Source organism: Festucalex cinctus, chromosome 20 (genome assembly GCF_051991245.1).
Source record: "Festucalex cinctus isolate MCC-2025b chromosome 20, RoL_Fcin_1.0, whole genome shotgun sequence".
Taxonomy (NCBI): domain Eukaryota; kingdom Metazoa; phylum Chordata; class Actinopteri; order Syngnathiformes; family Syngnathidae; genus Festucalex; species Festucalex cinctus.
Genome location: NC_135430.1, coordinates 22164088 through 22191911, shown reverse-complemented (window position 1 = coordinate 22191911; position 27824 = coordinate 22164088). Strand labels below are relative to the sequence as shown.

The window sequence follows — 27824 nt, the reverse complement described above, 5'->3', positions numbered from 1 at the left end:
GAAGTCCACCTCTCGTTGTGAAATGCCACATGATCGCGCGTGCGCGGTCCCGCGAGACACGTTGGGAAGTGGGCGGCGACGGTGTGCATTGACAAAAAAATTGACCCGTCCGGAGCACGCAGTCAAGACGCACCGCACCGCAACCGCACCGCAACCGCATCCGGTGAAAACCCGGGGTGAGACGCCTTCTCACCGCCAACCCGTTGACAGTCTTATATCGAATTCTGCACTGTTTGATTAAAGGCGCTTTGTGGCTCTGGAAAATGAGACAGTAAACCTTTGACTGTATTGCACTGTCCTTTCTGAAGTTGAAATTTAGACAAGCTTTATTGGCTTCCTGGCTGTCCGTGCGAGTGAGAGAGGAGGAAGTTGAAGCTTCCGGGCCTGTCAATCAAAGGCTGGTCGATGTTGAGGCTCTGGGTGTCAATCGGAGATGCTGTCCATGCTTGTGGGCTCACCTTGAGTTGCCGGACTGTGACACATAAGGTTGGCTGCAGTGGGTTCTATGTTCCTTTTGAATACTCTACTTACCTGAGAGAGGTACAGGCCACATGCAGTTTTGTCATTCTTTTGCTTTTAGATTGTTGGTAATTGAAAGGTGTATTTGCTTCCATTATCATGGACAATTAACCTCCAATTTTGGACTCAATTTTCTCTGTGATGGCGGTCAACCAATTTCCTATTGAGATGAATTGTGTGGAACAATGTGTCGGAACTTGCAATCATAAATCCATTTCAGTAGGACAATGAACTTTAGAAATGATTCAAAAGAAAAAAACCTCATACTTATCAAGCCGGTGGGAATGGGAACAAAAAAAAAAGCATGTGGAAATTGTGTTGCAGTTCTCAAGACCACTTTGTAAGGGTCTCTTTCTATTTTCACTGAAGCGACCCCTTCGCTACCGGCTGTTTTACTGGATTTTGACTGATTTTCTATTGCTCTAAAAACACGGACCCTACCAAAAGAAAGATTAGAGTCTCTTCTTTCATCAGGAAAAAAAAAATGTATCTGTTTCAGTTGTGCAGCAATTATCATCAGAATATAGCTAAGTTTCATCAATATTCACATTCCTGGTGAAAAGACTTCACAGCTTGTTGTAACATGGCCCTCGCTGATCTCTTATACTCTGCTGCCACCTGCTGTTTTTTTTGGGAATAACTACAATTCCTCTCAAATGTATGTATATTCAGGAATTCAACTTGTTTGTGATGCTAGTGAAATATTAGATGCGCTACTGACTTACTAGCAGTGGTGTTAACGTGTTTGTTTTAATGAATGTGATTTTGCAAAAATTGCGGAGAAAAAACAAATCCCATCCTCTCAAATATGCTGAAAGGGGTTATGCATAAAGGTAGCAACTTAATTAACATTGCTCCAAATGAGGATTGTTTGGCCTTGGAAGTGCTCTTTGCTTTTTCTGTGAGTGACGTTCCAGTTGTCATGAAATTTGACTTTGTCAGGTGTCATCAAAACCAATCAAGTCAGAAGTTGTTGTACTTTTTTGACTTTTTTGAAGAACCTGTGCCCCAAGCTGTTTTTAAATTATAAATCAAGGCATCATGGTGGTTCTTGCTCTTTGCTGCAGAAAAATCACCGGCCCAAGTCAGCAACCTGCTGCCGAACGAACACTTTGTCAAAGTCAATGTGTCCACTTTTCATCGCTCTTTTTCTATATTTTCTCACCTTTACTGTATCATTTCTCATCTTTGCCTTTGTTCATCAGTCGGTTCTGACTCTGCGGTTTACTAATTCACACGCAGCCACGTAGATGAGGGCTGTTTAATAAAACATTTCCACTTGAGTCCTAACAGGCCTGCCCCCCCCCCCCCCTTACAAGTCTTACTCTCATTTATTCATGAATTCATGCAATCATCCCCACATTCCCCCCCAAACCACCAAGCTCCTTGGAAACTGTCTGTCATGTGTCTGGAGGGACCCAGTTGGAGCCAAGAGAGACGGATTAGAGAGGACCAGATAAAGGAGTGCGCACGCACACACCCCGGCTGGCACACACAAAGCTCTCGAATGATGTCATTGTCTATGGTCACCTGACTGCAATCCTCCAAAGGGCCCCGTGGGCTTAGTGAAGCATGGCCGATCCATGTTTCTTGAGCAGGCCGATGTGTGTGCGATAGCGTGTGTCACACCGGAATTTGGCCAACATGACACAGTGGCAGACGCGATGCTGCCGTTGTCCCACAAAACGCTGGAGGAGCCTGCGCTCTATTTTGGCTCTGCTGGCGTTTGACAAAGAACGCGGCTGCAACCTGATTGCAATCAAGAGTCAACGTTTCGAACCTCTTCGGAAACGCAGGCTTGAGTTTTTAAGGGCTGTTGTCTGGACATGCTTGTGTGGCATTTGTAACCGTTTCGTGGCAAAAACAACAACAACAAAAACACAATTAAAAATGTATTTTCCGGCTGCCATGTGCCTACGCAAGCAACAGGAGACATGACTTTTTAGAGCATTGCTTCACCCGAGGCTTGCTGAGCCGGTCTCGGCTTTGGCGGTAGTCAAGAGTCACACACGCGCACGCACACGCCTGACTCAAAGGATTTTGGATGAATTGCCCCCCTTGGCTAGCATTGGCTGCAGGTGATCACGGTATCAATCAATCATCAATATCACACTTTTTCAGTACAGTACATATTTTTAATTAACTCAATTTTATGAATGATTATGAAATGACTGTATCAATGACTAAAAGATGCAGCCATATTTCTATTAGTTTAACATTTTTTCCTCTTTTTTTTTTTTTATGTTAACAATTCTGAAAACTTCCAAAACATTTAATTGTGCATTTTGTTGTAGATTTAGAACAGATATAAAATGTATTAACTATTGAAGTGATGCAATTCATTACAATTTAAAAATGTTAATCGCCTGACACCCCTAATAATAATAATATAATATGATATAATATAAATATAACAATATTAGCTCAGCTGGGTTTCCGTGTAAATAAAAAGAGCAAATGCCTGGAAAATGTCACTTTTTAATGTGCCGGTTTTAGTGACTTTTGTGTGTTTGCTGCTTGAGCAAGTGCTCGTGACAGGAGAGCGTTTGCGAGGAAAGCGAGAGGCTTGAGGGGTGGAAAAGAAAAAAAAAAAGAGTGCTAAGTGATGGCAAATGTTGCCATGGAAACCCACACACAGAAAGGTTGAAGCTCCCAGTTGGTGCCAAATAGCAGCAATGGTCATCGCCTTATCACCCTCTTTGTCCTCGTTATCCAGACAGTCAAACAGGCACACACAAGCCATTCTTCTCTTTCATGGCTAATTTGACACAACTGCCACATTTTGTTTATGCACAGATTGACGTTTTTTCATCTTTTGTTTTACACGATAACAATAATAAGGACACAGTGGTCTTCTTTTTTTCAACCAAGAATGTTGTTTAATTTCATAAAGCGAGCACATAACTCCAGGCCTTTTTACTATTGCACTGGTACAAATACAAGCATTTCCCTTCTATAAACATTTCATTCGAGCTGTTTAGACGCTTTGATAGATTGTTCTTGTGTCTTTGCTGAGATCTGTTCAGTTGTGAACAGTGATGCCTGTAACATGTTATTCTAACATGTCTGCAGTTTCAACTATTCTCAGTCAAGTAATCAGAATGGAATTACTTTTCTAAAATTAGTATTTGAATAATATATTTGTTTCTACATGTCAGTACATTGTGAGAATAACATTCTGCTACCACTGACAGGAACATTTAAGCACTTGCAAGAGGCACAAATGAGAACTGGAAATGAAACTGCTATTTACAGCATGAACATGGCCAAACTTGTGGGACTATTCAAATCGTCTGAGGGAGCGACATCATCTTCATCATGTGATTACAAAAATGTATAAATGGTCAGATTTGCCATTACAGCATTAATAGTTAAACATGTCACGTTAGAAAATAAAACTGCCTTTAGTTTAGATTTTATTTAAAAATGTATTTGATGTGTATATGAAGTCGAGGAAGACTATTTATTTATTTTTTATAATTGTTAAGACAAAAGGGTTGTTATCAATTGGATCTTTAGTAAGAACAAACTTTATTTCTAAATCTCACTTTCTCACAATCAAGTGGCAAAACCGATTTTTATGTGAAGCAGGATTGTTGGTATTTGCATACCAGTTTTAAGATTGTTTTATGTGTGTGCAGAATCTCTTCAGGCTTTTTATTAAAAATTGTCAATTGCATGCATAATATGTGAGTTTGGTGATACCCTTGATTTGTAGCTTCTTATTCTTTTGTAAAAAAAGACAAAACTCACCATGGCAATACAACAAAGCATGTGTCATCTTTTGTCTCAATCTGTTCCTGCCTGAATTACTCAGCTTGTCTGACTGTCCTCCCTCCTGTATTAATTCATCGTCACCAACTTTGTCAGCACTTGTTAACATTTTTGAATATGCAAATAGGACATTTCATTTGCCAGTAAAGAAATATCTCGCGATTATTGCTTGTGTCTGCACGTTGTTGTATCAGCATGTAAAACGTGCGAACATTCGCACACTGTTAATGACAGCTTGTGTGCAGTGTCGCCAAGGCACAAAATGACTTTTCAATGCATCACAAACATGGAGTAAATCTTAAGGACTTCTCCTCGGCTAAAAATAGCCGAAGCTATGTCAGAAAGTGATAAAAGTGTTTTTCCCTAAAATGCCAGCTGTAAAATCCCTCTCCAGTGTGGAGTGCAGCCTCCATTTTGGCCTTGAGCCCAGTGGCCTCGCCTCACTTTGAAAAGTTTCAAGCTCACATCAACGTGAGCGACAAGATCCAACTTTTAACCTCACAAAATCCAACCAAATGTTTTGCCCTGGACACCTCTGAGAGGTTCATGTCACCATCTGCTTAAAATTCCATCAAAAATGTGCCTCCAAATGTCACGTTAGCAGGCAAAGAAGAGCTGAGAAAGTACACGTGGGAGAGATTGCTGTTAGTCAGAACCACGAGAAAGTTTTAAAAGGCAGAAATTTAGAGATGTAAAGGACGGACAACGAGTTATTTGCCAAATTTTCAACTACTTGGAACTGTTATTTTCCAACTTCCCGTTTGGCGGCAGCTTTATTTTGAAAGAATGCGAAAAAGGATAACGGCATATTGGATGGAATTTAAAAAAATCTGTAAATTGTTCATGAATGAAATAGTTTTTCTGCGCAGGCGTGCTGTGGAACTTGTCGTCATGCGACGCTCTCAAGATGCCAATCATCCAGGACGCGCTGGCTGTGCTGACCAACAGCGTCATCATCCCCCACTCCAACTGGGACTCCTCCCCCAATCACCATGACGACCGCAAGCTCCAGCTTCACACTTCCCAGGTGCTGCGCAATGCTACTGGCTGCCTCAGGTAAAAGCACCGGGCGGGAAATTAGCATGCCAATTGCATCAAGTGGGTCAAGATGCACATGCGCTTTCCTCTCTGTTTACGCTTGATGCCTTCGACACACTGTTTGTAAATAAGCATTTTATTTTATTGATTCCCCGCAGTCATCGTATAGCAGCATGCATAATTCACAATAGTCTTATTAGCTTTGGCAGTGCAATCTCCGTTATTCAGTTTTAGAGTAAAGACCCTATTCCCATTACGGGTACACACTACTTGTGGATATGTTTATGATTTATTTCTTTTAGGGGATCATATTTTAAAAAAAAAAAAAAAAAAGAAGAAGAAGCATAAAATCAATTAGTCGATTAATTAAAGATGCAGATTTTGTTGTTTTTGTTTTAACAAGGTCATGTTATGAAGTGGCTGGAGGGGCCTGATAGGTTGTCGTGGAAACAGAAAGCTAACGAGCAAGACATGGAAAAAAGGCAAACAAGAAACACATGACAGGATAAAATGGAATCAAAACAAAGATCATGATCATAAGCAGTAAAACATCTTTCAGATTGAAATGAGTTTTGCATCCATATATCACTCCTAATCCATTTACTCATTCACTCAAAACCTTTTTCACTGAAGCAACGCTGTACTGGATTTTGACTAATTTTGCAAGGCCCACAGAATATTGTTCTATTGCTATGAAAACATGGAACCTACCAAAAGAAAGATTAGTGTCCTCCTAAGTTTCATCATTATGTGTTTAAAACAGTGGGGAAAAGAGCCTTTTGCAATATGGCCCTGGTTGATCTCTTATACTCTGCTGCCACCTTCTGGCCGTTTTTGTAATAACTAACTACCATTACCAGCCCTTCATTTCAGTTCAAAAATTATCTTATTATTTATTTCCGTTTTGAAGCAATTAGCATTGGAATATATAAGTTTCATCAATATTCATATTCCTGGTGAATAAACTGACAAAAAGAACTTGGCTGATATTTGGCTTATATTTTGCTGCCACCTGTTGACATTTTTTTTTTTTTAATTAATACCATTGCTTTAAGCTGCCTCTTCATGTCATAAGCTGCATCAAAGCCTTCTCTATGCTCTAGCATTCAAAAAAAACATAAAACAAACATATAAATGCGTCATTTAAAATAGAACATATGTATACGTTTTTGGGAGCAAATGAGTTAAATGTTCTTTTAAAAAAAAAAAAAAAAAAAAAACAATTCAACAGAACATTCTGCAACAGACACCGTTTATCACATTCAACAAGAGATTAAAGATTTTTTGCAAATGTTCTTATTTTACGTGCATGTGTTTTAGTTGGGTTTGTATGTGTCCAGTCACTAGTGGTACGAATGGTTATGTAAGGAAAGGTTATGTAATCAATCGACACAAATGTACGCATGCACGCACGCACATACACGTTAAGACTTATCATGCCAGACACTTGGTGTTATGTGAACGCTTTTCAATATCCTCAATAGCCTCAATTGAATGTTGTTTACCTCCCTGCAGGGTGCTGGTTCACAGCCAAGGCACAGAGACAGAAAAAAACATTCGCCGCTTCCACACTGTACACACGTTTGTGTCTGCGGTTCTGTTTCTCGGCTTATCGGGATCACAGAAACGCACACACACGGGATGAACATTGGCTGGGTTTATATTTAAAAATGTCAGCACCCCTTGAAATGTGGTGATTTAAGAAGTTGTAACGGCCATTATTTATGGGTGGGGGAAGTTTACGGATTGTTTTTGCTCATCATTGAAGAGAAGACGGCAGCATTACTTTGTTTGGCTTTTTTTGTCACGTGACGTATCCAATAAAAAAAGTCAGCACATTTGAAAAGAGAGTTTTTGAGAGACAAATGGTCCATCCTGGTCAAATTGAATGTCTCCTGCTCGCTCCCACGAGGACACCAACTTCCATGCAGGCGCCGTCGCCATCTCGTCATGTTCCCGGTTTGATCTGTTTTGGATTGTATGTGTGAGCCGACTGCCGATGACCCTCGACTGTCCTCACTTGCGCACATTCGCACACTGCGTGGAGCCACCTCACACCAGCTGCTCTCATGTCACTCGGTGGTCATTTGTTCTTTGAGCGACATTAGAAAGCCATCTGCCAACCAATCATTTGTGTCCATGTGTTTGCTGTACGCGTTGCTATCAAGGTCATCAAAAAGAAACGAGCGGTTTCCAGAGAAAATGGATGCTCCATTTGTCCACCGAGAGGTCGGGTGCTTATTTGCTTCTAGTCGACTGAGGGAAAGTTCATTTTGAAATCCACCTTGAAAAACACTTGAAAGATTGGATAGTTGTTAAGAGCTCCTTGAATTCAAGATAAGACCTTCCGTAAAATGGGATCCCACTTGTGCGCTTGTTGCTCAAATGTCCCCTATTTTAAAATGTTTAGGTTTAAAAAAAAAAAAAAAAAAAGTGGTAACACTCTTCATCCCTTTCAATAATACATAACTTGTCTTTATACTGTAAAATGTACAATTATTGAATTATTGATTATTTCTTCTATTTTGTAGTGTTCGAGTGGCGAGTTGCTAGAGTAGTAGAGTTAGTTTTTTTTATTTGCCAATGAACCAAATAAATTCATTCATAATTCTATCATTCTTTTTTCAGCCAAAATAATATCACATCTTTGCTGCACTTTACTCTTCTCGGCCATATTTTCCCCAAATGCAATGATCAAATGTTAATTATTACACGGTAGCTTGCTTGGACTGACATTTTTTTATTTAATTTTTTTTAAACCACATGATGTATAGTGTAAGAAACGGCGTGTCATTTATCAGTGTGACATAGCCAAAATAACGGCGCTTTGAATCGTGAATGGGATGCTTAATCATGTTCTGTCGTCGTTCTCGCTGGGCAATTATTTCATGATGCAAGCTAATGACTTGGACTGAATTAATGAGGAGTGACATCAGATAGGACGAGATGCAAGTCAATAATGGAATAGTTCAAGAGTGGCGATTACCTGTTCAATTGCAAGAAATTCTCTGGCACTTTGTCACGGTCACGAAAAGGTGCTCTCATTTCTTTTCTCACTGGTGCATTAGGCGTGGAATTTTTCCGTCTGAATTGGGCACACGGTCAGGCGGTGACATTCTGGTTTGGGTTTCACATTCTCTTGAAGCGATGATCCAAGCGGTGACGTCTCACCATCTCGGCGCCAGCCTCTGTTGTTGTCTCATCATTTGGCCTTTCCCACTTTGCGGAAAAGCTCTCCCATTGAGTATTAGCTTGTCGGGCTTTTTTTTCTTTTTCATATCATAACCGAGACGAGCGGTTTGGCGTTGCGCAGGTGGATACATCTGATTTAAAAAAAAAAAAAAAGTTCCAGTTCTCCCTTTAAACATTTAAAAAGTCAAGCAAGCGTCTTTATTACTGCGAATGAAGCGTTGTCAGTCTGCGCCGTTTCCCAACGACTTCCGAGAATCGTCACTTTGAAGCCAGTTATGCAAAGTGAGCTTGCGTTTTTTTCCATTAGCATTCCGAGCTGGTGAAAACGACTTGACCTTCTCTTGGAAAGCCAGAAGCATTAGACGTTAAGTTTTAATTGAGTTCTTGCGTCTTTCTCTCACCTCATTCTCGTTACAACAATAAAGGATTGCCCTCATTTCATAGACTAGTCAAAGAGCTGTGATCTCTTTAGAATGCCAGCATGATGAATGGGACTCAATACATTTCAATTGGATGGCATATCTGTTCACCTATATGACAAACTCTTGGAATTATTGACTAATTAGTTTGATCATTCTTTTGATGTTTCCCTTATTGGCTTTCTGCAAACCCATCATGGTGGAATTTCATTCGAACTGTAATTAAGCGCTGCGCATGTATGATGTAATCAATGGAAATTAACGAGGGAAAGAGACAAAATGAAAGAAATAAGCCGAACTATTGAGTTACTTGGTAGAGGCCCCACCCACTATCTTCACTATAAAAGATTCCGCATCATATTGACATATGAAACACAAGATGGATCGTAGCAAACACACAGAGCCCTTTTTTGACTCGATGAAAATGAAATAATTCATCTTCTTCAGCATTTTTTATCAATGCAGCGCTTTTGTAAAGCACTTGATTCAGAACGACTGAACATCAATAGAAGAAGTCGGTTGGCATTTCAAGGTCTGAAAGCAACTTTTTGTGGAATTACACCCATAACAACCATTCATGCTTATATTCGCGTTTAGATTTTTTGATTAACCACACATGATGCACCTTTTTTGTAAACCGCATGTATTGGTTAACAATGGACGCACAGAACTGCCGCTATGTTGTTTGAACGTACTGAAAAGTCATTCAAACTACTTGAGAAAGTCCTTCGAATGTGTTATATAGTCGTTTGAAAGTATTGGTAAAGTCATTCGAAACCTAAAAACATTTTTTTCCCATAATGCAGAGGGGTATTTTCTGTAATGCCACAATTGTGCATGTGCAAGTCAATACCCCGTGGCATTATAGGAAAAAAAGAATAATAATAATTTCGCCTTTTTTTTTACGGTTTAAGATGTGAACTAGAGCTGTCAAAATTAATCGATAAATCGGCACATTATCAATTATCAATTGACAGCACTAGTTTGAACATTTACCAAAACATCCCAACAACTTTAGCGATACGTTTGAATGACTTGAATGTTAGTCGTGGGACGATCGGACACACAAATCGAGATTGAGTCCACGAGAACCAGACGGCACTTTGGTTTCTTTGGTTTCTTTTTGAGAAAATGTCCAATCTCGCTCTAAAGTGCAAATGTGAACATTAACTTTTGTTTTTTCAAATGCTGCTGCCTGAATTGTAATGCACCTTTTCCAATGATATAGCTTTGGGGATCTCGCCGCCACTCTGTGCGCTTCTACCTCGTCTTATCTTGCCTCCTCACAAACTCCCCGTTTAGCGGCATTTTGCGCTCGCGATTGACAAAACACATCCTGACCACTTCGTCGGCCTGCGTTTGCTTCCAGGAACGTCAGCTCGGCGGGTGAGGAGGCGAGACGGAGGATGCGAGAGTGCGACGGCCTGACGGACGCTCTGCTCTACGTCATCCAGACCTCTCTGGGCAGCACTGAGATTGACAGCAAGGTGTGTGTGCTCAAATGTTACACTGGCTTTCTCCCTTCCTTTCTTCTTTCTTCTTTATTCCAATGCTAAGTGCTGCAAAACGGAAACAGATAAACATAAGCTTTTTATTCCTGATGAAAAAGAGACTAATATTTTGTTTGGTTGGTAGGTTCAATATTCTTTGGGCCTTGCAAAATCAGTCAAATTCCAGTAAAACAGCCGGTAGTGAAAATGGCTGGGAGTGAACTTGTGAATAACAGTTTGTTTTTTTGTTTTTGTTTTTTATAATGATGTTTATAGGTAGTTAATATATCATGAATAAACTGTTAGGTAATCATTAATTATTTATAACTATACCAACTAAATGAGTAATTGATAATAAATAAGCTATTAGTAAATTACTAAGTGACTTGGTGAGTATCAGTTAATAGTTTATATATGTTATTGGAACATTATTCTATTCCTCATTACTGTTAGTAAATAACTCATGAACAGTTTACTAATGATCTATTCACTAAGTTTGATTAGATTGTTGTTTAGTTCACAAACCTAACAACAGCAAATCAAAGACAAACTTTCGCTTTCGCACTTGAGGGGAATGAAATTCTGCAATGACAGATTTAGATTTAGATTGTAGACTTTCACCACAATTGTAATTTGGATCTTCGCCGACGTACATTTCCTGTATAAACTGTACGGCAATGTTTGAATGACATATTGTGAAGTCCCCTCAGGCATTTCATCGAGTCAAATATCACATCTTTACCGATTGCCCAGTAAGAAGTTGAAAATGGGTCATATTTCACTCTTAGTAGCAGGCATGGAGAGTTTCTGCATTGAACATTTCCCCATATGTGATGTTCCGGTTGGAGCAGGCCTGAAGCGAGCGAGCGTGCGCTCGTGTCAACCGGTCGATATGGCATAAACAATGTTGTGGCTGGCTGGCTGGCTTCTCAAGGTCTCCCTGTCTGCCAGGCGCTCCAAATGGCCTCCCTTAATCACGGTTTATCCGCCCGCTCCTCTCCAACATCTGACTGCAGCCGCCAGAGGAGAGCAGCCGTGGCCCCGCTAACAAAGACTGATTGGCAGGTGAACGCGCAGGCGGTTATTAGCAAAATAGCCATAAATGATAGCCGCTGGCTCCTTTGCCGCGGCGGGCAAACCGCTCGACTCATTTCGTCTCGAATCCTGTGTTGTGTTCGAAAATAGTCGCAATAATTGCTTTCAGTTCATCGGTATGCGAGGTCGATTGGTAAAAGCAGATTTTTTAAGTCATCTGTTGACAGTTTAATAACAGCTGTAAACAATCGGCATCTTTTGGTAATGCTGGAAACATGCTGCCAACAATTCTCAGGTAGTAGGACTTCATTTCCCATGATTCCGACAGGCTGAAAAATAATTCTATGTTATGACGAAAAGATAAATGCTAGCGTTTAGTTGTGCATGAGAATGAGAATGGCAATATAATAGGAAAGAAAACACAACAAGTATCAAAGAATTTCAATTAAAGACGACAAAACTGAAAAGCCGATATCCAGAAGGCGCACTGGATTACAAAGCATATTCAATTTTTGAGAAAATGAAAGGATTTTAAGCATGCCTTATGGTTGATGGTGGATTTCACGTGACTGCAGCTCGCCCGAGCGCGACGTTGTTTTGTTTGCGGCGTCTCCCGAGCGTGTTCGATTGTGTAAAGTGGCGGGCGAAAAGATGGATGATTTGACTTTGTTCATTTCCACACCGTTGTCTTGGTGACACCAGTGGTACTAAACCCGTTGACGCATATGCCTGATCTCGCGTTGTTCACCTGTTTAATGGCGCGTTGGAAAATGTTTTGGATCTGCCGTGTTTCCTCATTCACCTGACTTTCCTCTCATCTCATCTCCAAGTCAGAACTAATAAAAGGCTCATTGATATCAGCCGTGGATTATCGAGCCTCTCAATTTCCTCTCACTCTCTCCATCAAGTACGCTTCAGGCTGGAAGGCGGATGAAAGTCCTGCTCTCGTGGAAAAGGCGCAGGCCTTCACGTCTACTTTGAGCTGTGTTCTCAAGTGTGACATTTCATCTCTGAAATCGGTCCTCTCATCGTTCTCATTTCCCAACTCAGACGGTGGAGAACTGCGTTTGCATCCTGAGGAACCTGTCCTACCGCCTGGCGGCCGAGACGTCCCACGGCCAGCAGGGAGGCTTGGAGGAGCTGGACGGCCTCCTCTGTGACGCCAACGCTCGCGATGGAGAGAGCTCGGGCTGCTGGGGCAAGAAGAAGAAGAAAAAGAAGGGTGCCGACCAGGTACGAAAACAAAAAGCATTCCAAACGAAGGCAGCTTTTATGTTATTCAAAATACTCCACGTCCATGTTAGATAGTGGGAAGAAAAGAGGCTGAAATTGGATTCCAAATTAGATCGTACTGTATGTCCATTTTGGTGAAATATTCAAATGTACATTTACAGAAAATATATGTATGATAATATAACATATATAATATATGTATGTGTATATATAAAATATATATTTTAGTGACATAATAAAAAAAAATAACCCAATATTTATGGTTTTGATTAATTTACAATAACTGCTCTCAAAGAGAATTGTTGAACCAATTTAAGATTACAAATTGAATTGTTGACACATGATTGAATTAAGTTAATTCAAAGTGAATATATTAAGTTAAATGAACTCATACTTAATTAAAAGTTTAATGAACTCATCATTAATTATAAGTATAATCAACTCAATTAATTAAACTTATATATTCACTTTGGATTAACTGAATTCAATCGTGTGTTACCAATTGAATTGAAGCAATTTTTTAACAATTATTCCGCAATCTTAAATTAGCTCAACAATTCTCTTTTTAGAGTGTGTATGTATTTATAATCCTTTCTGGGTTTTTTTTTTCTTTTTTTTTTTTCCCCTGTTGTTTGTTCTTTCTCCATGTCCTTCGTCTGTTTTTTGGACAGTGAAGCCCTGTGATTTAAGTTGCCAATGAAACTTTTTTTGTGTCTATTTGTTTCTACGAACTTTGTAAAAATGTATTTCAATTTTGTAACAAATCACTTAAGATCTTTGAATACCTCTCAAGTAATCACTGCGTAAGTCTCTTTATAGCATCGTTAAAGAGTTCAAACCTTTTTCAACACTTTATATTGGTCAATGATTTGGCAAAATAACACCCACACTTAGCAGTAGTATATATTTGTGAAAATTCACCAATTTCTGGCCAGTGATATGTAGTTTCAGGGACATAGCTATAATTGGGACTAATTCACTCCCATTATCCCTTCATGTTTTCGGAACCCCTTAATTTGTGACAAATGAGTCACATTATCAGCGTGTAATTTTTTCATGTATTTTTTTTACTCAACTAAACATTGTTCGTTTGGAAAATCCATGCAAGGTTTTTTGCTTCTTAACATTTCAACATTTTTTGTGTTTGCATCTTTGTGTTCTTTGTGTTCATCATATGTCCAAGAAGAGTTGGGAAAAACAGGTTGTGAAATCAATCAAAAGTCATCTCTTGAATTTCACCCAATTGATGCGATTCAGCAGCAACGCTGTTCCTCACGTGAAGGAAGCCTGCCAAGTAGGGTTAAGATGTGACGACGGCGCAGCCGTTCTCCTTTCACGTATTCACTTGAATTTGTGGCCAATACAAACGCTGTGTTCCGTCACACGTGGGTCCAAAACGGAGAAGATGAAGCAGGAACACGGTGTCAGCCGTCGAGACACGGGAGCTGCGCGCTGGCTGAATAATGCAGAGGAGGGATGGAAACCTGAGATCACAAAGTACGCTGTAGACCTGTTTAAACGCATTAGACTCCTTTCTAATGAATTGGATCACAGGCAACTTTTTCATTCTTTTATGGCACTTTACTTTTTTTTAAAGCTAGATCTTGTCAAAAGCTTAATTGTGTCTTGGCCCTCTATCCTCTGTTCCGTCTACTCTCTTTTTGGAGCTAATAAGCTGAAGTTTGCTTAACTCTGGCGGCTTAAAAAGTCCGAACCGCTTGTACCTGTTCTGAAGTGGCAAATACGGGACCTGAAAAAGTCTTCAAGCAATTCCATATTCATCTTTCACTCACCAGATTGGTGTCGTGCACGTGTGCTCTATCTTAGAAAGTGGGTGAGGTGAGATCACACCGTTTGACTTACAAGTCAACCCGTTATTTTGTCTTCCACTTCAATGTGCTTTCGTGAGAGGTAAAGGAAACGACACCCAAAAGATGCCAAGCAACTGATTTTCTTGCACTTACTGCCCACAACATCTGCTATGCAATCTGACATCCAGTACAAGCTATATTTAAAAGAAAAAAAAAGCGTACACTAGACAACGAAGAGAATAAAATGAGGTAATAGTGGAAAACAGAGCGCCAGCAAGAAACGAGGGTAGGCGGTGTCAGGACGGTAATGTCGTCCCCTTCATCATTTATTAGCGTCTCTGACAGCAAGGCCAAAGAACAGCGTGGGTGCCTGAACTCAAGCTAAACACCCCTAATTGACTGCTGCATACAAGTAAACACAAACACTGTACAAGGAATTGAAGGAAATGCATGCAATAAGGACCAAAGGCGCTATTAATTCATCAATAAGCAGCTCTTAATTTTAGATCTTGCTAGGATATGTTGGATATTTACAGTGTTTCCGATTGACAATCTTTTACTTCCGAACGTTTAGTTTTTTCATCTAAGAAACTCGGGGCACTGATAACGGACCGCCAGGCTTCCTTTTCTTCTCCCTGTGTTGGTCATCATTGTTATCTTAATGTTTCTTGGACGGGTTCTGACTGTAAAGACATTCTGAGCTGATTCTTTGGTGTGAACTACAACATAGATTGCGAGTTCGACCCCCTTCAAACACATTCGTAGCCTTCCACGGCTCCAAATGAAACATTTTTGCTATCTTCCTGTTGTTTGTGTGACAGTTATGCAAATCCCATTTTTTTTGTGGCTTGTTATCACCTTTTGAATTCAGCAACATTCAATAGGTGTAAGGTCTTTGCTTTTTCCTTCTGTGCATTAATATGATCTCCAATATTCATATTCACGTAGGAGGTCTGCAGGGCAACAATTGTAGGTAATAGGCTGTTCTGTTCACTTTTCAAATTGTATCGAGTGTTTGATTTTGCCATCAGAGAATTGATGTAAATAAAGCACGCACAGTGCAAAAGACTAGTTTACCATGAAGCAGTTGAGCGGAACGAGAAGGTCGATGGGGAGGAAAACTCAAAGAAGAGGGAGAAGTCAGGAAATAGAAGGAAAAAATACATGGAAAGGAGGTTTTATTGAGGTAATGTGTGCCATGCACAAAAGAAAAGCAAGACATCTCGAGCCAAAGAAGAGACCAAATCTGAAAAAAGAGGAGAGAGAGAGAGAGATGACAGAACAGAAGATGGAGTAACAAAGCGACGGAGGTTGTGTAAAAGACGTGACAGTTAAAGCTCTTTGGGTTTATTTCTCCAAAAGGAAAATGCAGTTGCTGTGTGAAAGCAGCTATTTTATTTCATCCTTTGCCCTTGCTCACGATTTCCCTTTCATCAGTTTTAATCAAGAAAAAAAAATCAAGGTGTCAGGGAGCATTTTACTTAATAGGAGGTTTGTTGACTTGTTATTTTGTGTTTATATCAAGCGCCAAGGTTTCTCTCATAAAGAGAAATTGTAGTTTCTCACCATTTCCACTTTCAAGAAAAGGGAAAAAAAGATGTTTGAATTTGGGCTTGTTTGTTTCGGATTCACATTTTTGTCTTATTTGACCTTTTCACACTGCACTTAAAAGGGGGACTTGACTCATTGAGCCACTTTCAACAGTAAGAAGATTTGTCGATAATTAATATGATGTAATACCTTTAAAAACTAATTTCTCCACTTGGTGTTGACTGAAGATGACATCACCTGTGCTGAGGAAACAGGTAACGACCAATCGTGGCAAACTGGAGCCGGTGATTGGTCGTTACCTGTTTCCTCAGCACGGGTGATGTCATCTTCAGTCAACAGCAAGTGGAAAATGTCGTTTTTAAATGTATTAATTGTTCATGAAAAATAATGAAGTTGTTACATTAATTATAGACGAAATATCAATATATAATATTAAAGTATCTCTTTAGTACAGGGGTCGTTGTTGACTAATGACAAATGATGATGAAGTCACATCGATGGGGAGAGATCACTACTTTGGATGTACCAGCTTTCTAAAAAGTAGTAGAAACTTGTGATTTTAACTAATTTGCTCCCAAAAATGTATAAATATGTTCTATTTTAAATGTTATGTGTCCCAAAGACATATTTATACTTTTTTCTTTTTTTTTTTTTAATGGTAGAGCATATAGAAGGCTTTCGTGCAGCCTCTCATGCACAGTAAACGGGTGAAACTATGGTAGTAATTCCAAAAACGGCCAGCAAGTGGCAGCAGAGTATAAGAGATCAACCAGGGTCATGTTGAAAACAAGATGTTTCCCCACAATTCTATTGGTAATTTCTGCAAAATAGAAACAGATAGAAATGTACTTTTTTTTCCTGATAAAAGAAGAGACTCTAATCTTTCTTTTGGTAGCTTCCATGTTTTTATAGCAAAAGAACAATATTCTGTGGGCCTTGCAAAATCATTCAAAATCCAGTAAAACAACCGTGAGGGAAGGGTGTTGCTTCAGTGAAAATGGCTGCGAGTGAATATTTTTAACAATCAAAATGTTTGCTTAAAATACAGTATTGACCCAGATGCTTTACTCATCATTTCGCTTCCTCCTCATTTTAAGCAAAGGCTGCGCCAAATGAATATTGCCTAGCTATGCCCTCCTTTTTGTCCAGGCCGGCATGAAAAGGCACCGGGTCAATTCCTGTCTGGCCATTTAGCAAGCAGTGCCAAATATGGGCAAGCTTCCGCTGTACCACCGCCATCCTGTGCCCTGCCCATAGTGGCAAGCAAGTGCAGTGAATTAGCGCTTTTGCTTAGTACGGCACCGTTATCCCGACAATCTTAACCTGTCCTTCCTCCTTGCTTCCAGTGGGATGGTGTTGGTCCCTTTCCAGACACGGTGGATCCCCCCAAAGGTGTTCAAATGCTGTGGCACCCCACCATTGTCAAGCCCTACCTCACCCTGCTGTCCGAATGCTCCAATCCTGACACCTTGGAGGGAGCAGCTGGAGCACTGCAGAACCTGGCTGCTGGCAGCTGGAAGGTAACGAATGAGAAATAGGAATCGCTCCCAAAACTATTCATTGACAAGACAAATAGTCAAATGGAGTAAAAATCTGGGAATGCTACTCAGTAGATTCGCAGACAGAAATTCATTTGGAGCGGAGGAAATAACTGGTTCAACTTTGAAATGCAGTCTGTGATTGATCTTATTGTATAAAGAATGACTTTAAGCCCACACAGGAGTCCACCCGGGGTCCGCCAGCTTGTTGCGAATAATGAATGAGTCATGCAGTCCAAAGGGATGGTATCAGTAAAGGCAGTGTTAGCCTTGGGCAAGATTGGAGATGTCTGAGACACCCCCCCCCCCCCCCCCCCCAACAAGACATGAATTGAGAGAGTGTAACCTTGAAATGACACAAGTCAAATGGGCGACTGCAAATGGACAATCTGGGAATGGGGGTGTGGTCGACAGCTTCCCATCAGCTTATATTTGTTTTACTTGGTTGAAAGGAGCACTTCAAGTGAAGGACACACGATGAGCAAGAGGAATGTTTCAGCATCTGGAGATGTGTTTGGTTTGGTGAGCGCTTCCAGAGTTCGAGTGCGTTCATTTTGAGCTCATTTAAAGTTCCCTTAACGCCATCAAAAAATCATTTTAACGCGCGATTAATGACCACCACTTACTTGGAAAGCCTGAACTGGGTGAATTCCAGTCGCAATGCATGTCAAAATTTAGCAGGGGTCAAGTTGTATTTTACAATTTTAAAAATGTGCAGAATTTCACAAGTGACTTCATATTAAAGATTAGATAGCTCTTAATATGAATAGAAAAATGCACCGAGCTGTCACCAACTTCTTACAAATGCAATTTTGCCATTTAGTGGCAGAAAAATGACCCCAACACAAATCAACATCACACTCGGGTTTTTTTTACAGTAAGTACCTTTTTCATTTTAACTCAATTTTTTGAATTCTGATGAAATTACTGCATCGATGACTAAAAGATGAAGCCATATTTCTACTCGTGTAACATTTGTTTCGACTTTTCCGTTAGCCAGAGTATGAAACTTGTACATTTAAAACAGATATCAAATTTGACAAATTGAAGTCATGTGATTAATTCCGATTCAACATTTTGATCGGCCGATACCCCAGATTATTTCCAAGGTCAGGCAACATTTTCCAAAGAAGAAGATCTTGATTATTCTCCTGCAATTCTCTCCTCCTGTTTCGCTCGATTAGAATAGAGCGCAATGGGTTGAAGTTGAAGTCATTTGAAAAGGCAGACTTCTATCCATTTATCTGCATATGAGCCACAAGGTGGCAGTACTTGAGCTATCTCGGGTTGACAAAGCCATCTAAGTGTACGATGAGAGTTACTGAGGGAGGATAGAGTGGTCTCCAAGCTCTGAAGACTTGGCTCCAGTTCATATCATTCTCCCTCTTACGATGTATCACTTGTGAGTCACTTGTATTACTTCAGCCTCTCAAACGGCCCCCGAATATTTCCATACATTTCCCTCTTGAGCATTGGACTTTGACTGCCTCACAGCTGTTCGCCACACCTTCCCATTTATCCGGAGATCATTTGTGCTCATGCTGTGGATGTAAAAGGAGTAAAAATGCTGGCTAAAAATGTCTGTCAAAGCCACATATGGCATACATGCCGGCGCCATGACGGTTTCGTTGATAAACCTTCTCCTAATCCACGAACCGTTTGGCCACTGCTCCGTTTGTCTTGCTTCGCAGTGGTCCGTGTATATCCGGGCTGCCGTTCGTAAGGAGAAAGGACTTCCCATCCTGGTGGAGTTACTGCGGATCGATAACGACAAAGTCGTGTGCGCCGTGGCCACCGCTCTAAGAAATATGGCGCTGGACATCCGGAACAAGGAGTTAATCGGTGAGTCTGCTTCATTTTATTTGCTTCTATTAGCGATGCGACGTTCACCAACCAATCGAGTCATTTGAACGGCTCTTCAGTGCATGATGAATGATGGGAATCGAGTCTTTGCGGAGAGCCGTTCAACTCCCTAAAAAGACAAGAACAATGAACTCGAAAGTCTACCAAACGATTTTGTCTGCGACTTTCAAGAAAAATGAAAGCAAACTGATTCGGAGATTGACAGCAAAAATCGCTAAATTGCCTTGTCTGTTCCATTACTTTTGGAGGGGATTGTCTGTGTGTTTCTGCCTCTGGTATGTCTAATTATTGCAGCTTTCTGGTGGGCTCGGCGGTTTCTATAGCAACCATGCTTCCCTCACTTGCGGGGAGGATTTCTGGAGTCTCTGTTGATGTGGTTTAAGAACACAGAGTGAAGCGCCACATTCCCATGCAACATTTATCGAGCTGCTGCATGGCAGCAGATGGCTTCCGCTGCACACAGATGACAAGTTTTCATTTCATTTGTTCGCCAGTTACTTTGTGCTTCAACACTGCAATTTTCTTCATGCAAAAACTTCAATTGTGCATGTAAACTACATGGAGGAGCTCAATGGGGGGGGGGGGGTGCTTTTTGATTGCGGAATTATAGCTGTTAAAACGGCGTTTGCAACAAATGAGAGTGAGTCATTCGCTGTTACATTATCGACCTAAAAGCTCCATTTAAATTAATGGATGGAAGAAGAAAAAAGCACCTCTTGCAACAGTCACAGAATTGGATGAGCGATTCTATTGGGTCTTTTACGATGAGAACAATATATGATCTCCTCTGGAAATCATTAAAAGGTTATCTAATTGATTCAAATACGTGAAGGCAATTGATCAACTTTTATAGCACTGTTTAATTAGCCTCTTTAAAACAGAATGAGATAACGAAGAATTATGGCGAGGGTTCCCTAATAAATTTGGCTTTTAGGGAAAGACTAATGAACAATTTGTTATTTTCAAACTCATTTCACTCAAAAAAATTGTTTTGTTGGGTTACAAGTAGTGATTTTTGGTTTTGAATGCGCTGTAATAGACGACGGGCAAGTGAGATGACAGCAACATTTGAGTGATGCAAACCGAAGCGTAAGAGCTGCTTCCAAGACGAGCGTCTGCTCTCGGCAAGGTGTGACATGATTGGCGGTGACAGCAAAGAGGTCGAGGCCAGACGCCGCTCGCCCCATCTTGCTTGGCCCTTGACAACAAGCTTTATTAACACACACTGACTCAAACCTCACAGTCAACTGCTGTTTCTTTACATCAGGGCAAAAACGATCCTTGGCTGACAAAGATGTTGGACAGAGCATTCTTGCTGGCCAAATATTTTCAAATGACTGGCACTACAGATGGAATTTTAGTTAGTTGTTATATAGCAGTCCTTCTTAACCTTGTTGGAGGTACTGAACCCTCCGAGTTTCCTTCTACGCATTCACCACTTCCTTCTTTGTTGTTGATTTTATCTCCATGCAGTTAAGCAAGTGTTGCTTTAGAATTGCTCAACTTAGCATTGCAAATCATGCAGTTACTCGCATCACTCAACTATTTATTGAACACTTTAAAACAACCTCCACTCTTTTCATTTATTTATTTATTTATTTATTTATTAAGATGGAACCCAACAGCATAGGCCCCAGAATTGAACCCTGTGGAACACCATGTCTTCTGTTATACAAATGAATTCATATTAGGGCTGTCAAAATCAATCGATTTCGACAACTAACAAGTTATCAAATTAATCGACAAATATTTTAATAATTGAGTAATCGTTTGGAGCCATTTTTTAATTTAAAATTGTCCAAATCCTCGAGATCAACAGTAATTGTAAACTGATTTCTGGAGTCCTTCATGAAAGAAGATTATCTCCTGTGTTTACCAGTAATCAAAATAAGATATTTACAAACATCTGTTTTGACTTTGGAAAAGAATGTCCAAACCGTTAACATAGTACAACATCAATCCCCATCAATTTTTTCTTTTTTTTTAAAATCACTATACAATTATGAAATAAACACAAATTGCCGTTTAATAAACAGTAAACGGGGGGGAAATGCTTTTGTCATACATTTGAATGCAAAATTCACATGAATCAGATTAATTGATTGAATAATCAATAGGTTAATCGAAAAATCTCGTTATTAAATTCTAGAAATATTTGATAGTGACAGCACTAATTCATATCACGTGTATCCATCCGACCGTTTAATTTTTTTGCTCAACATAGTCTAAAATTACGATGATAACGAAAACACACAAATCATGAGTTTGTTGTGTGTCTTGACCTCCGCTGACCCCTTGAGACCGACTCACTGAACCTCTCCGGTTCCATCGAACCCACGTTAAGAACCGCCATTAAATAGAGGGACAGGCAAAGATGAAACCGAGCAGCCATTTGCATCTGTTTCAAGTGTCTTTAATGTCATCTGGTGGCACATTGAAGTCACTTTGCATCATCCATCTGCTCGCTCATCCCCTTTTGTTCCGTTTCTACCTCTTTAGTTTTTTGATCTGTATAATATCCTGTAAAGATAAATGACTGGCATTTACCGCTATGCAGTCCGTCTTTGCAATTCTCGCCCGTTGACTTGCAGACGGCAATTTGACACGCGTGAATGCCAAGCAGTCGTCGTCGCGTTATTCCAAATCGAGCAGCTATTTTGCGACGCTCTTTATAAACACACGCTTGCGCTTGCCACCAAAACAAAGTTAATGCCGGATGAAAAGCGATTAATTCAAAATCGGTATTAATTCAAGACGCTTAATTAATTCACAGCTCGATTTAATTGGTTTTTTTCCACTTGTGTTTTGCAGCAAGCATTTAATTCAAAGAGGGAGCGCAATACTGCGGATTATATTAAATACGTGAAGTCGAATATAATGTAACTGTCAAGCCAAAATGACAAATATATCAGCAAATATGCTCTCATGTTTCTTCTTTCTTTCTTGTCACACAATTGCTATTGTGGAGTTGTCCTCCCCTCCCACTCTCCTCCCTCCATTGCCCACCTTCCCGTCTTTGAGTCGATTATTACTCTTCCTCCAAGCGTACATTCTTAATTGGACGCCCACGTCTCTCAAACTAATACCGTCTCAGACATGAGCTCACAACATCTCTCTCTCTTTCTCACTCGCTCATTGTGTCTTGCGCCGATGACGCCGGCGCCGAGGCGTTGCCATGGAAACGGCAGCGGCGTACCGCCGGGGTTTCGCGAAGCGCTTGATTGCAAACGTGAGCGTTGGAAGTGGTGAGCCGTGATAGGCAAATGAATGAAACGAAATAAAGAAGTCACATGACGAGCACTCATCAAACCGTCCTCGAAGGTCCGTGATGGCTTTCCTGACACTTTTCCATACTCAAACTTTTGAAGGTTCGCCAGAAGAAGGCCAAAAGATGACGTGTGGCCCTCCGGTGACTCACGCTGAGACAACTTTGTGCTTTTGTGTCTGTGGTGGCGTGTTTTATTCAGAGAATCTTTTCCACCTTGACGTTTGAGCACTCGATGATGTCAAACGGATGAAGTCGAGAATAATATGCACACAATGGCATATGGGGCCAAGCTGATGGTACTGGCAACCTGGTTGCTGTGCGGCGTTTGCGTGTTCGCCGTACGCCTGACTGCATTTTCTTCCGTTTCCTCCCACGTTCCAAAAACAATGTGGTACCCCAAGAACCACATTAGCTGCCTGAATGTTTTTTTTTTAAACACACAGTTGGACAAAGTAGTTGCTTTGGTCTTTGTGATAGGCTCCAGCTCACCCAAAATTAGATCAGCACATGATCTGTATAGAATGGATGGATGGACGAATTAGGAGAATCACACGCAGCGTTGTCAGTTACTTTTATTCTGGCGCCCCCTATTGCCAAAGTGACATACAACAGCATGCAAAGTTGCAATGACATCATGAGATTTGGTTCAGTGGGCAAGATTTCTGCCGGATTATCATACATAATCCAGAAGCACTTTTTTCGATGAACAAACACTGATAACTGTGCACTAAACATATTTTCCTCTCATTCCATTCAGCGGAATCACGTTGCTTCATCTCTCATAACAGCTCTCTGAGACAATTACCTCCAATTTGACTTCAATAACGTTCTCCCTTTTCCTCCAGTAAACAATCAAATCCCTCCATTGTTGGGGCTATAATTGGATTTCTTGAAATCAAATCAGCCATGGTGGCCCTGATGAAGCGCAGCTTTCTGGAAGGGAGCGAGCGGCACAAGGGAATGCAGCGCAGGAATAGATCAGCACCTCTGCATCCCACATGAGGGACGCTGCACTGGAGGTCATGTCATAAGCGCTTATTAACACATGCAAGACGAGGCATGTCCGACGGCAAGCAAAAAAAAATCCAAAATTGCCATTGGAACGGTGCTGCCGTTTTCACGTTGTACATTCAAGCTGCTCCTCGCTCATGAAAAATCGATCTTCATTTGCTCTTCAGGCATCACTTGTCTTCCCTCTTCTCTTTGTGCGATTGCCACATCAGCACTCTGAGGTCACCAGTGAAACGGTTTCATGATGTTCCCGACTTGCCTCTTGCATGCGTGACAAAACTCACTTGACTGAACTTCCTACAATTCCGTTTTGCAGCGAAAACGAGAGGAAACGTCGGATGAAGCTTTTATATTTGTTTAATTTTGCATTGACTTTGGGAAGCATTGCGACTTTTTGTATGAATGAATAATTCATCCTTTGTTCTTCTGGTATCACCGTGTCTCAGCTGCCTGGAGGACACTGGTTAGTTTTCCGAAGGGCAACTCGACGTCCCTATTGAAATGTCTTTCTTTAGCAAAGACTTTCCCTACTTTTATTATGACGTCTCTTCAGTCAGTGGCTTGATAAATGACTTGCTCACTCAATCAGCACTCCAGTCAATAAATTGTCATTGACTGGCACAGTCAATTATCTGGCGAGGCACTCGCTAAATTAGCCGGTCAGTAAGTTAGTGAATTATTCCGTCAGTCGCTCCCAAATTCATCAAATGAAAGCCAATGTGTGTCACTTCATCAGTGAGGAAATGAGTCAAGTTGCTCATATCGTGAATTTAGCTCAACCCTGTGGAGCACAAGACCGTTTCACCTCTGCTTATCCTGTCCGACGGCGATAACGCAGGACCAATGAACCCACTTCTCATCCTCGATCGTGTGCGTGCGTGTCATGCAGTGCGCACGTGAGGGTTGCGGAATTGTATGTTTGCTTATGTGTGCTTTCTTCTGGAGGTTAATAGTGTCATTATTCCGCATTCTCAGCCATTTCCGGATCACTTTGACTAGTAAACAGGATTTATCAAAGGCTCGGGAAAGTATCTTGCCGATCACAATGATGAGCGGTCGGGGAGAAAAAGTGTCTCATCAACACTGTCTGAAAGGAGAAAAAAAGTCAGTGGAATAGAAAAGAGGTTTGCCAATACAGTCAAAATGAATGAATCAACGTGTTACCTACAAGAATATTGTGTTCTTACTTAATCATTGAAAAACTTGGACTTCCCGCCGTTGTTTTGCGATGAGAATTTGGAGGGAAGGTGACGCGTCCAAATGAACTGATGTACATTCAACTGAGGACTTTGGAATTTGCTGTTGTTTACAAATGCTTACAAACAATTTCCCCAATTATCCGTCGTGTCTACAATTCTCGTTATTAGCGCTTCACAGAGTTCTTGGCAATTTGACACTATTTTAAGTTAGTGTTCATCCAACGTGTGTTTTCACACATTCCCTTTTCACTCAATTCTCAAATGTTCTTCCTCACTGAGCTAATGTTTTGTTTGATGGCAGATTGGAAGTGAGGATGAAACTTGCTGTTTTTAGCATGGACGCTTCAGCACAGACGGATGTTTTGGAGTTGGATTGTGACTCAGAGCGGGAAACGGCAGACACTGTATTCTCCAAGTTTATGTAGTTTGTGTCAGAAAGGAAACTTACCGAACATGGTTTGTTCGAATGCTCCGCTGAGTCATGATTATTTTTTACTCTAAATCCTTACAAAGGATTTTCTCAAAATATTTCCGCCTTGTTCAACCAAATCTAAACTCTAATGTATTATTATTATTATTATCTACTGCTAAAATTTTCATCAGCAACATCCTCAGTTAATTAAAATGTATACAAAATTACAAAAATCAGACCAAAGTGATGATTAAGAATCCATTGATTTTGAAGATTTTGCGTTTTTATTTGAATCAAATGTGGATTTAATGTTGCATATTATCCACTAGAATTGAGCAGTCGGACTGACAAATATTGAAACATGAATAGATGTAACCATGAAACATTGAAAAACTCCCAATGAAACTCAGCCTACATTTTTTATTTGCATTGCGTTGATACTCGTAGTTTCTTCCCTTTGTGAAGTCCTCGGCAAGAATAATCAATGTTTTTGTCTTCTTCAAAAGATAAAGTTTCAGGAACATGGTTGGAAATGTTCAATATTTCCTCTCAGCCGTATGAAAGAAAAAGAAAAAAAGTTTTTTCCTCTTGATTTTTGAGAACTTTCTGTCCCTCACATTGATCATAAATAATAATGACCATGTCCAAATGTCATTACCATGATAAAATCAGGCATGAAGGTCACAGGATTCAAATTTGAGAAGATCAAAACTAGGTAGAGACTTCGAGGAGCCCAAACATGAAAGCACCAGGATGAGCCTTAGCATGTGACATATGATCTTTCATGCACAATAAATGTACACCTAAATGTCTCATGTGATGGTTGAGCTCACGTTAGATGATGTCGGTTTTGTCATTTTCGTGTCTTGCGCAAGTTCTCCCAAATGAGAGTTCTTCTGTCTTTTGCTATCTGACTGAATCTCCTGCAACTCCTTAATGACTCCGGCAGCTCAACTCATCCTTTGAATGTCATTTCTTTCTCCGTCTGCTCATATGCGCTGAAATATCGCAAGGCGGCCCCTTTTATTGCATTCTAAGCGCGAGCATTAACGCGGCCGTGTGAGCGGATTTACAGTGAGCCCTCTCAGGCCAAAGCTTTATGGAGTTATCCGAGCACTCACTCGCTGCGCAAGACGTTTGCTTTATTACTTAGACACTCAAAGGATCTGTTAACTTGTTAAATTTCCTTCACAGCACTTCCTGATTTAAGTCCATTGAATTATGGCAAAGTCAAAGTGCGTGAGCGTACGGCGTCGTTAAGTCACAAGTGTTTGCTGCACTTCTGATTTCTGCAAAACTTTTCTGAAATGAGGTTAAGTACTCACGCATTCCCTGTGATCCACAGTAAAATATACTTTCGCTTGCTTCTCGCAGACATTGGAGAGATGAAGAAAATGCCCGCATGGATATTTGCTGCCTTGCAGAACATTTGGAAAGTCCATCTAAAAACTCACTTTGGTTTTCACTCGTAGTTCCCTCTTAAGTCAAACACATTTGTTCTTTTTATTAAATACGAAGGGTATCAAAATTAGTGCCTTCATTTTCTGTTAATTTGCCGCCACTTTTTAACGTGTGATTGCTTGGAAAGCCGTTCATTTCAGTTACGACGCAGCAGAATTTGACAGTACTAAATTGAATAATAACACATTTATTTGTTGAGATTGAAAAGAAAAAGAAAAGAAAAATGCTGTCACCAATGTCTTACAAATGCAGTTATGCCACCTAGTGGCAGAAAAATAACCTCGACACAAATCAATGTCAGATTTAATTTTTTTTGGTCTTTTTACAGTACAGTGAATCTTTTTAATTTAAACTCAATTTTATGAGTTATTATGACATTACCACATCAATAACTAAAAAAAAATGCATATTGAAAAATAGTTTAACTGTGCAGGTATAGTTTAACAGTGTACGTTTAGAACAGATATGAAATTTCAGATTAACTGTGAGTTAACTATTGAAGCCAGGCAATTAATTGCAATCAAAAAATGTAATCGCCTGACACACCTACTAAAAACGACAAGAAAAAAACACCTCTCCCTCTTGCCATTTCAGGTAAATATGCCATGCGAGATTTGATCCATCGGCTACCGGGCAGTAGCAGTAACAACGCCACCAGCAGCGGGAACTCGAGTACTGCGGGCGCACCCAGCAAGGCCATGTCTGACGACACGGTCACCGCCATCTGCTGCGCGCTACATGAAGTCATCACCAAGAATATGGAGAACGCCAAAGCCCTCCGGGACGCTGGTGGAATTGAAAAACTGATCGGCATCGCCCGCAGTAAAGGAGACAAGTAAGTGTTCTTAAAACGCCACCTGAAGGTCACTTTGATCTTGAGTATTTTTGGAAACACTTTAGAAGAGCGGTGGGCCTGGAGGGCCGGAGTCCAACAGGTTTTGGAGGTTTCCCTTATCCAACACGAGCAGATTCCAATCAACAGGATCATTATCAGGCTTATGCAGCGTTTG

At 40.5% G+C, this 27824-nt stretch overlaps 1 protein-coding gene across 5 annotated transcripts in view; it reads left to right on the top strand.

The window, feature by feature from the left end:
• ctnnd2a (catenin (cadherin-associated protein), delta 2a) overlaps positions 1–27824 on the top strand; it is a 160597-nt gene that overhangs the window by 118257 nt on the left and 14516 nt on the right. For all 5 annotated transcript variants that reach the window (XM_077508499.1, XM_077508498.1, XM_077508496.1 and 2 more), the window contains 6 exons: positions 5163–5349; positions 10312–10429; positions 12518–12700; positions 17409–17582; positions 19292–19442; positions 27409–27649. In XM_077508499.1, coding sequence (XP_077364625.1) covers positions 5163–5349; positions 10312–10429; positions 12518–12700; positions 17409–17582; positions 19292–19442; positions 27409–27649 — 1054 coding nt within the window. The remainder of the gene's footprint in view (positions 1–5162; positions 5350–10311; positions 10430–12517; positions 12701–17408; positions 17583–19291; positions 19443–27408; positions 27650–27824) is intronic.